The 11,517-nt window shown below is 29.8% G+C and overlaps 1 protein-coding gene across 3 annotated transcripts in view; it reads right to left on the bottom strand.

The window, feature by feature from the left end:
- Positions 1-9,410, bottom strand: part of in (protein inturned) — a 24,928-nt gene extending 15,518 nt beyond the window's left edge. The window contains exons 1-10 of one of the 3 annotated variants that reach the window (XM_014417059.3): positions 9,175-9,410; positions 8,988-9,083; positions 8,666-8,802; positions 8,053-8,189; positions 7,450-7,642; positions 5,075-5,169; positions 4,894-4,971; positions 3,258-3,454; positions 1,575-1,664; positions 763-840 (exon numbers count right to left, since the gene is read on the bottom strand). In XM_014417059.3, the coding sequence (XP_014272545.1) occupies positions 763-840; positions 1,575-1,664; positions 3,258-3,454; positions 4,894-4,971; positions 5,075-5,169; positions 7,450-7,642; positions 8,053-8,189; positions 8,666-8,802; positions 8,988-9,061 (1,079 nt within the window). In that variant the 5' untranslated portion in view covers positions 9,062-9,083; positions 9,175-9,410. The remainder of the gene's footprint in view (positions 1-762; positions 841-1,574; positions 1,665-3,257; positions 3,455-4,893; positions 4,972-5,074; positions 5,170-7,449; positions 7,643-8,052; positions 8,190-8,665; positions 8,803-8,987; positions 9,084-9,174) is intronic. The other 2 variants (XM_014417060.3, XM_014417058.3) reach the window with 2 other exon arrangements.
- Positions 9,411-11,517: the final 2,107 nt, after the last annotated feature.

Raw genomic sequence — 11,517 nt, 5'->3', positions numbered from 1 at the left:
TTACAATTTCAAGTTCTATCGGGCTTAAAAAAACACCCTATACAAACATTGCAAGAATTGACAGAACATTAAAATAAATATCCAGAGAAAATATGTAAAAAATACCATACCTGTATATATCCCTCTCCCTCCTTTCTAACTTGTCAGTTGTCATCTTTGTTTCAATCAAGACATGTACTTCCCCCTCTGTTTATTTGATACTTTTATTAATTTTCTTATTATTTCCTTTTACTTGTTACTATAACTCACCTTTGCCACAATTTACATCACCTACCTGTTTTACCTTTTACACCGACGTCTTTACCATATCTACAACTATTTCTAATAAGTATTTTTCTAGAATTGATTACTCTAGTTCTGTATTTAGAATTCTATCATACCTGGCTGTATTTATTAGTAACTAGTTTCCAATCTACCTATATATGTACTTCCTTAAATTATTATTATTATTACTTCTTTCATATATTTAAAAAAACAGAATAGTTTTTTACATATTTTCTTATTTTCCCAGTATATTTATTTTAATGTTCTGTCAGTTCTTAAAATGCTTGTATCTTGTTTCCATTTAGCCCTAACGAAGACCTGCAAAGTGAGGCGAAACGTTCATTAACAATAAAGAGTTTTTCTACTATTTCGGTACCTTTATTGACTGCCACCCAGACTATATCTTCCTACAATCTACTTCATATGGTCAACTACCTTCTTCCAGAATAAACAATTATATACATAATAGTAAACTAGATAAGTAACGATAACGCTCACCTTGAAACTGTTTGAAAAGTGAACTCTAGGCACCTGACAACATTTGCATTTATCCAATAACATTCTTTCAGAGAAATCCTGAAAAAAAAAGATCAAAATACACTGTAATCTCGGTAATCCAAACTTCGACACTCCAAACACTTTAGTAATCCAAACTGGCAAAAAAAAATGCTTATTTTGAGCAAAATCGGCAATAAAATTTTTGTTTTCAAATAAAAGTGTTCCTAATATATTTTGTTGAAATTAGAAATACATAATATCTATTGTATAAATCATTTGATTCGGTAAAACTAATTTAATTAATAGTAGAAATATTTATAATACAAATTTTTTGGGGAACTCATTTTTTTTTTTTATCACGTTTTAAATAAATCCATACAAAGAGTATTTTTTATTTTTATTTATACTTTTTCACTTATAAATGAACAGTCTTATGATTTTAACAAATTAAATCATCACTTAGTTTTACTGAGGATGTTAAAGAAAACAAAAGTTGTAAACCGCACAAAATACAGCCTAGTAACCTGCGATATTATGAGACTCATAGCACCTGACAAAAGATTAATGCAAAGAGAGAGAGAGTGATAATTTTTCCTAATACTTTCTGTAATCCAAACACACTCTCCCTACAGCAATTAGTTCGGAAATCCACATAGATTATTTTGAAAGACTCTGTACTTGGATATAGAAGGGCTTAAAATGTTTATTCTCATTGAAAACTCAGATTCGAAATTTTACATAGTAATTCTATTTGTCAACACCAAGATAATCACCGAAGTAGAAAAGTCAAATAAATATTTTCTTGCTCATACCTCGAGTCTGGTAACGCCAAGAACATAACATCGTCTTCTTTTCTGGTATAAATGATGTGGACTAACAATCCATTGGAGATGACGGAAGTGCTGCAAAGATAAAATAAGTTGAAGTGAACAAATCTTCCACTAATATTTTTGTATTATTTTAAAAATTTCACATTATCTGTTTACAATGTTTAGGGGTCATCACCCCATAATCAGGCATACAGCGATTCACAACAAACAAATTTCAATAATGCAAACACTAAAATAAAATTTGAAAAATTAAATACTAATAACTGGTTAAAGTACATCTAAAATGAGTTTGCCTGTATGCGAAGGGAGTTCACAAATCTCCTTATAACACAGTTTACAACAAAATGTTTTTATTAACAAACGTTCTCGCTTGTTTTTATTACCTATGACATTTCTTCATTCCAAAATTACTACTATGTGACATAGTATTAACTAGATGGTTTGTTATTTATTTTTAATGTATTTATAGCTTGCAGTTAATCATAACCCTTTAATTGCATTCCAACCCCATATCACAACCCTTGAAGAATGGGGGGGGGGTGAGTTATCTAGAGGTGACCAACCTATTCTAACCATGGTGGGGAGTCAAATTTTGATGACAGAAATGAAAAAAGTACAAAAAATTCAAACCAGAACCACCGTAGTTTTCATGTTACAAAGATCTGTGCCTCAACCACCTGAGCTACGGATGGCTCCAGACAAATGGTCTAAACTTCTAATCCATTACAAAAGGTTGATCTACATAACTATAATAGGGCCTACCTATACATACAGAGTTGAACTTTAGGGCTCCACTAAACCTTCAAATTCCTCTCGTATCCAATCCTTACAATCTAAAATCCTCAATACTCCTTACTTTGTCACAAAGAAAAATAAAGATAAAGACCTTAATGTATATATAGAACATTAAGGTCTTTATCTTTATCCAGCCCAAACCAGATACCAATCCTTCCATTATAAAATCCCTAACAATCCAAACCCACCTTGCTTCCTCTTCCATTCCTGATGATCCTCCAAGGTGCTTGAAAAGAAGATGACCTCAAGACCTTCTAGTGTAGAAATGTATTGAGTGCTATCAATGGGTAGTTTCTCTACCATTATAAACTAACGTCAAATTTACTAAATGTAATATTATGTAAACACAGTTGTAAATTTCAAGAAATATATTAATAATATCTTTGTATTATTACCATACATACTTATACCATAAATTACCATTACTTTAAATTAAACTATATTCCAGGATTAACAGATAAAATTAAAATGAAATTTACAGAATATGAACATAATTTGAAGTTTGGATTATATAATAATAATAATAAATTGGGAAGTTATCTGAATAATATGAAAGACAAAATTGACTTTAAAGATAAATTGTTGTTTATAAAGTAAATTGCCAGAATTGTGAAGCTTTATACATAGGTGAAACATCTAAAAAATTAAAAACAAGAATTGATCAACATAAGATGTAGACATAAGATTGTATAACTGAAATCAAGCTTAATTCACATACAATAGATTTTGACTAAACGATGAGTGGTGAGTTTATGGAAATTTAATTATTTATAAGTCGACTTTAGCTCTTAAAGGATTAGAGATATTGAAGTCCTGGTTACTTAAAGTTGACAGTGCCTTCAAGATTATAAGAAATCTAAAGTGCCATACCTGATAGGCTGGCCTGCTCCAAGGGAAGGGAGTAGATGGAGAAGTGTAAGAAACGTGCCCCTGATTGAAGACAACATGTTTCCCTCCGTTGAATAACTGAATATAATATCATCCGCCGAGATACTACTGTCGTTACTGCCACCTCTTGTACCAATGTTGGCAAACAGAACACCAAATCCTTCCAACTCACAGTCCTCCTGTTAGATGATAAAACATATAGATTAAAAAATATATAGAAGAAGATAGTTGACCGTATGAAGTAGATTATAGGAAAATAGTCCAGGTGGCGGTCAATAGAGGTACAAAATAGTGAGTTAGGCAGAGAGAAAGCGGGAGCATAGATGCCTCACTATCAAGTTCCCTAACCATCAGGAAAGGTTAGATTTCTTATAAAATATATATATAAGTAAACTGACAAGAACCTCTAATAAATAAACTGGTGGTTAAACCTTGTTAGTTGTATTAGAAGTAATCCACGAGCCCAAGAGGAGAAAAAAGTCAGTAATTTTACTCCTATTTTTTACTACTTTAATGAAAACTATGCTTATTAGTAGTCAAAATTTAGATCTCAGCCAACCATAATTAGGGGGAATAAAAAATGGCGGCTATTCTGAAGCTACAAAACATTATTTTGAGTTCTTTTAAAAAAAAAAAGTTACTTATTTTCAGAAATGGTTCGGTTTTTACCTGGACCATATGAGGGATACAGAAAATTTCATTAAAAAGTGAATATCGAAGTATTGAGTTGCATACCCCCCTAAAGTTTCTTTTATTCCAGAAAAACCTAAAATTTTTACTAATTTTTCATTTAGAGCTCCATATACTAAAACTATCAACAGCTCTAAAAAAAAAAAAAGTCAAAGGCTATTATTTAAAGTAGAGTAAATTCTCTCAAATATGAGCCCTAATAGACATCTGTAAGTCTAATAGTTCTTGAGATATAGTCTTTCATATATAAAAAAAAAAATTCGAAATATAGAGAAATCAATATTTTTAAAATTTATTTTATAAATTTCATGAAAATACTAATTATAAAATACTTGATAGTACATTAAACAAGCTTTATTTTGATTGCTAATAGGCATCTGTACGTCTAATGATTCTTGAGATATAGTGTTCTCAAAATAAATTTATCAACTACTGATTTTTCAGTACATTTTTACGAAATGTTGCTTTTTAAAAAGCTATATCTCTGGAACTATTGATCCTAAACGTAATTCAATATGAAATGTTGCGTTTCAGGAGAGTGTATATCGGGAACTCCATACAGGGCTCATATTTTAGTATATATACTCTGCATTATATGATATTCTATCATGTTTTCCAGTGTTGTAGATAGTTTTAAAGATCTCTGAATGAAAAATTAATTTTTTTTAATGTTTTGAAACAGATGCCATTTTTTATTCCACCTATGGTTGGCAGAATCATCAATTTTGACTTGTATCAATATATAGTTTTCATTAAAGCAATAAGAAATTGGGGAGAAATAATTGCTTTTTTTTTCTTCCGGGCTCTTGGATCATTACTAACAAACTTAACTGGTGCTTATATTACTGAAAAGTACCGTTATACAATACATGTTACTTATATCACTGAAAAGTACCGTTATAAAGTACATGTTACTTATATAAATTACCTGCTCAGGTGAAAGTTGGGTCTTTGGAACTTCTACCTTTTTTTTTGAAGATTTCACTCTATGAACTGTAAGTACAACCTAAACAGTAGAAATTTAATGTGATTTTAATTTAGTTTAATAATATAATTTAAATAAAAGTACTATATAAACTCATATTAATAATAATTTTTTCATTTCATACCTCTTTAATTTCTTTCGAGAAAGATATGTTCCTCAAGTATTGTTCAATATTTTCTGAAGTGACCAATATACCATTTATGCTATGCAAACAATCACCTAAACGAAATATGCAATAATTAATAATAAATAAATATAAAAATGCATCATCCTATACCAGTATAAAATATTCGACGTGTCTAGTCGACTTTCCTTTTACATTTACATACCCCTAGAATCCCATCCTGTTAACCACAAAATTGATAAAAAATGTATCTCACATACCTACCATATTATCAACTTAATCAAGAAATAATAACTTATATGCTTCTTCTACACCAGTTATCTTAGCCTTTCTTTACTGTTCTTTCCTTCGAAGTACTTTATTTTTCTTCTATATTTTGAATCAATCACCCTTTTTATCATATTTTGAATTAAGTTTTATTCATCATTTTGTTTTTTCCTAATTATTTTAACTTTTCTATTATTATCACCAAATATTTTTATTTTCCATTTTTATATATATTTTTATTATCATCTTCTATTTTTATTTTCCATTTTTATCACTTCTATGCCCTATATCACCTCATGCCCTATTTTCATTACTTTGCTCATGTCTTGGTCATTGTTATATCTCTACTTTATTTCTTATTTTCTCACTCTGTTGCTCATATATCCATATTTCAATAGCTCCATACCTTTGAATATGGTATATAATAAATACATTGTCTACGCAATCCTTAATAGCTCTATATCTTTGAATATAGCATATAATAAATACGTTATCCACGCATTTCTTAATAGTTTTATACCTTTTTCATAATAATTTGTCTAGTAAACTTTTACTTAGCTTTGTTTTAAGTAACTTATTTTATTATGACTATTACTATTATCTTTGTAGTTAAAATATTATTATCACTATCAGTACAGATAACTTTTTGTTATTATTATCTAATTAGTGTATATATTTACTTTTACACAATTATATTTAATCATCTTTACATACTTTACCAAAATATTTTACATTTATACTGATATTTTCTTTTTCTTCACTATATTTTATTCAATATATAAATATATCTTTATTGTATCCATTGTTTGAATTGCACCTATATTTCCTTCATTATTTTATCATAACTGTATTATCCATCTGTATATGTCATATTTTTTTAATAATGAATTAATTAATTATGTTTCTAACATTTAATTTCTTCTTATGTTTCTTATTATCATCATACTTTCCTATAATTTTTATATATTTTTCTTTTATTTCACTTAATATGTAACTGTAAAATCTCTCTCTGCTCCTGTGGCTATCTCATACATATATGCCTTCCCCATTTTGTCTCTTTCTTTGTCGCAACACAAAAGGTGGGTCATCCTGATTTGTTCTTTTTTATTTCCTTAATTTTCCATCTCTTGATGAGTATTATTTTCTTTCTTTCTTTTTATACTATTTTATCTAATTTTCTATTTTCATGTATTAACACGTCTCATGTTCATTTAAAATAATACTTTTTGTTATTTCTTTTTTATATGTACCTATGAACGCACATCTTACTTTTATTTCATTTAATCTTTTTTTATCATTTTTCAATTGTATTCACATCATTTTTAACCCTACTTTATTGTCATCTTACTCTCTTACTCCGTCAATGTATTTTTACTTGCTTTGTATCTTTTTTTAGCCCTGATTAAGCCCTACAAAGTGAGGGGAAATATCTGCAAATAAATAGTTACGTATTTTTGTTTCTTCTTGATCCTACCGCTGACAAATTCTCTCCTTCAAATTCACTTACGGTCAATCATCCATATATGTAATTTAATACTTATCTTTATATATAAATTCGTACTAATGTATTATATTAAAAATAACTTTTTTATTATTTGTTATATTTTTAATTTTCTACATTTTTCATTTTTATTTATGGTTGTTATCTTGTTTTATTTTTTCAGCCGTGAAGAAGGCCTAAAATTTAGGCCAAAACATTGGCACAAATAAAATAAGTTTTATTTATTTGTGTACTTCACTGACCGCACCCTAAGCCATCTTCTCTTCATAAATATTGTTAATTCATTAAGTGAATTAAGGTATTACATTTTTAGTATCAATTGCAAGGGGGATAATTATTAATTCTATCTTAAATATGAAGAATATTTCTTGTGAGCATACCATGTAAGAGAGACATTATTTTAGGTGTAATATATAATGTAATACAATATTATTTATTACATTACTCTTAAAGAAGATAATGCACTATTATATTATTTCCCTCATACAAACAACATTAAATCTTGATTTCCTTTAGTAAAAGAAATTAAAACATATGTTATAACATATTTGTATTTATCAATGGGGGTTGTTTATAAACAAGAAACAAAATTTTAAAATCAACAAACCTTTTTGAAAAGCAGTCTGAAGATAAAAAGCTGGACCATTCGGGATGAGGTCTAAAATGATAATCTTGGTGTCATAGAACATTATCTTAAGCCCTAGAAATGTTTCAACGGCAGTTGCTCTTCTTCCAATTGCTTTTATATTTGAAAAATCAATTTTCATGTATATATTAACAGTTTCTATATCTTCAGCCCCCTGAAAAATTGAGTAGTTTTTAAAAATATATTACATAACCATTAATTTTTCAGAACTAAACAAATAAATATTAAGGCTATGAGGGATAACATATTGGTAGCAGAACTCCCAACCTTGATTTTGCTGTCTTTTCTTAGAGAAAAAATATGAACATAGAAATGTGAGATATCAAAATAATGGTACTGCCAAGTTTTCATATGCATTAGTTCGTCTATATCTCACATACAATTTGACATACAGATGTCTAATAGCACTCATATTAAAACTAATTTTGTTCGGACAAAATGTTTGGATTTATGAAAAATTATATCTCAGGAAGTATTAGACATACAGATGTCTGCCAGAATTCAAAGATATACTAGATGTTTATCCATTTAAAATGTATTTTATTATATAATATACAACTATACCTTTTCTAAAACTTCAGGCAAAGGTAATTGATCCGCAACTGAAGAAGAACCAGGAAGATTGCTATCTAGTTTAGAATTGTCTTTTCGTTTAAAACTTCTACGACTACTTCTCCTTCTCATAAGTCTTCCGAAAATACCTTCAGGAATATATAAAAATATAATTAATTACATTTAGATATTAATTTCCTCAGAACCGAATTTGATACATGCCGAAACTAAGCTAGAATTAACCAAAAGCAGTTGTATGAATTTCTGTCTGTACTCTCACAATAGGATCTTAAACTTCTTTTTATACATGTAAAGTAACTAAGTACAAAGCCTTATACTTAGAACTGGATCCTTATCTTCACAATAAGATATATAGTTTTTGTTTCTTTTATTTTATTAAATAAGTAATGTCATTTTTATTTTGTTTTTTCACTCTTACTAATGTAGGTAATCCCAGTTTGGGTATACTGTTTGTTATTAGCTTATATAATAATTTACAGATTGTTATTATTATTATTTAATTTATAAATTATTAGCTTATATAAATGATTTTTAATTCACCATTTGGGTATAATTTCCAAAACATGAGATAAATAATTAATAATAGTAAACTTTTTAGAGAAACCTGGGCTATCTTTGTCATTGCTATCATCTGCTGGAAGAACAGATTGATTACAAGGTTCATTGACATCGGCTGGAAATGGATAATGTTGAACATAAAATAATTCGCCCTGAGAGTTTACTTCATCTTCCCAACCATACCTGAATCAAACAAAGACTTAAAGAGATAAAATAATACCAAAATATTTTATAATTTTTAATTAAAGAAATAAATGGCAATCTACCAAAAATCAGAAGATCAACTAATATAATCATAAAAATAGGACTCACTGATAAAACTTATCAATACTCTTATATATACAACCAACTTTAATTAATGTGGATACCTTTTGTCTGAGTGAGATAGGCTACTCGACTCAGATCCACAGTTCCAATTCCCTTTTCTTAAATAGAATTCCATTCTGCGAACATAGGATTGTCTCCTGATAACAACAACAATGGGAAATTTATTATCGAGGTGACAACAAAGATTAACCCATAGCTGTTACAATAAATAGGAATAATTAAACATACTTTCAGAGATTTATAATGAAAACTTCAAGCATACAACTTTTTTATTTTCAATTAATAAGAGTTTCCAATACTTTTAGATGTAAAATAGTTTCAGAACAAAAAAAAGAGTTTTTTGGTAATCAATGACATCTGTTTTAAGATTATGCTAGAAATAAAAACCATTCTTGAAGAGAGGACAAAGCAATTCAGTATCAGACCTTTTAAAGTCTGACAGGTCTAGGTTATAAACAAGCATAACAGTTATAAAATGTTAAAATCAGAGATTTCAGGAAAGAGGTGCTAGGAGGTAGAGGTGAAAAATAGACTTCTGCGTGCTAAACAAGAGTTGTGCATCTCCAATCAATAAATATATAAAGGTTTACGAATATTTTTTATAATACGAAGGTTTTCTACAATCTCAAATAGACATAAAACTCATGTAATGTCGATCTCATATTTTGAATATAACACTTGTTATATCCACAGACCAGAGATCGCCCTTTGGAACGATTGCTGGTATCGTTTTTCTATCTTCTGAAGATGTAAATCAAATTTAATCCACTCTCCATAAAACTGTGTGATTGATTGCTAGTCTGAAAAAATGAGACAGTAATCGAGAATTTTTCTGGTACTTCGTGATTTTCTTCATAACAGGAACATGGCAATTCGGAATCTCACGGCATATTCTTTAAAACGTACGCGTCCAAAGAAATAACCTGAAATATATTTTGTCTTTTCTGACTACTTAGATATCTACGTGAATTTTCTTTTATTGTATTTGTAGGCATTGCATCGAGGCAGGTTACTCTCCAGATTGCGATGGACTGTTCATGACGCAAGTATGGTGACTCTCCCATCAATAAATTATTATTTGGATAGTTAGAAAAAAAAATAGAGAGGATGTCCACAACTGAGATGGGCAGATGAGGTTGAAGCCGTTGCACAGAAATTTTTGGGAACAAGAGTTTAGAAGGAATTTGCGAAGGACAGAGAGAAATGGAGGCTTATATTGATGGGACAAAGACACGTAACGGGTTGTAGTGCCTGTGATAAAATTCCATACTTTAGGATCTTACAGGAACGCATACTATTCTCTGTAAGGTATTTGCTTACATGAAAGGGTATTAAGTTCTATAGCTTTTCACTGTAGATACTTGTGAAGGGACTGAGAGGGCCAAGGGGTGGTATTCGTCCTCAGTTACGCTGTTAAGGATAAAGGAAAGAGGGGAGATCCGCAGAAGACAGGATGAATATTTAACACAATAAACATTTCAAAAATAGTGGTAGAACAGCCTGATCCACTAGTATTTGTTAGTGACTCACTATCTCCTAAGAAGTGACGCTCAGTGAGGATTTCGGGGCAAGTATAACCGACAAGAATACAAAGGCCGAGAAAGAGTAAGAAGCTAGTTTAACATGACTCAGAATTTTTGTTGTCTTTATTTATTCAAATAATATATTTATAATGATAAAAATATTTTACATGATTATAACACCGTAACATCAAGTATATACAATCAAATCAACATCACAGAATATTTCAGAAAACCATTAGGAGCAATATCTGGCGGGCAGTACACTGCTATAGTGCATCTATCTCTCATAGTTTGCGCTATAGCAGTACAAATCTAGTTTGTTAGTAGGGTTACTGCAGTATATTCCAGGCTCTTCGCTGGAAGTTGATTAGACCTTATTTTTTTTTTTTAATTGAACGGATCCCAGTTCTGTAGCGTTTTAATTACATAGTAATGTTGGCTTCAGTCGATCCATTGAAATGTTTGCTGTCCTATTTGGAAGTTGAACTAAAAAATAATTTTCGTTACGAATTATAACTTTTTGCGGCCCAGAATAGGGTAGCACTTGGGAACGCTTGTCGCAATACTCTGATGAACATTTGCAGCAGTTTTGAAGTTCCTCGTAAACTTAGGTTTACCTGGGCTATTTAGGTGATTGAGCAGGCCATAGCCTGAAGAGAATATTTTCAGTTCTTCCAAGGCAGGATGAAGATCATAGTTTTTTTTATTTTCTTCCAGAAATTTGACTGGTAGCGGGATTGGCCATCCATGTAAAAAAATAATAATAGCCGGATCCACATGTTGGCCACTCACCACGAATCGGAGACTTGTACAAATTCTCGGTAAACGAAGAGCGGACCATGCACATGTCAGTGTCTTTCAGAATGGCAAGTATGGCGGATGTACAAGTGGTTTCAGCCATTGCACTGGGATTATATTATTTTTATTTAAAAAAAAAAGAGATAAAACGAAATTAAATATAAATAAATAAGATTAAATATAAAACTAATTATAACAAGTAACGACAAACACCTTTGATATCCTAACAGCTCTCAGTTGCAACTATACA

Source organism: Halyomorpha halys, unplaced genomic scaffold (assembly GCF_000696795.3).
Source record: "Halyomorpha halys isolate HHAL.00 unplaced genomic scaffold, Hhal_1.1 Scaffold145.1, whole genome shotgun sequence".
NCBI classification, from domain to species: domain Eukaryota; kingdom Metazoa; phylum Arthropoda; class Insecta; order Hemiptera; family Pentatomidae; genus Halyomorpha; species Halyomorpha halys.
The sequence above is the reverse complement of the archived record's forward strand: the minus strand, read 5'-3'. Positions and strand labels throughout refer to the sequence as shown.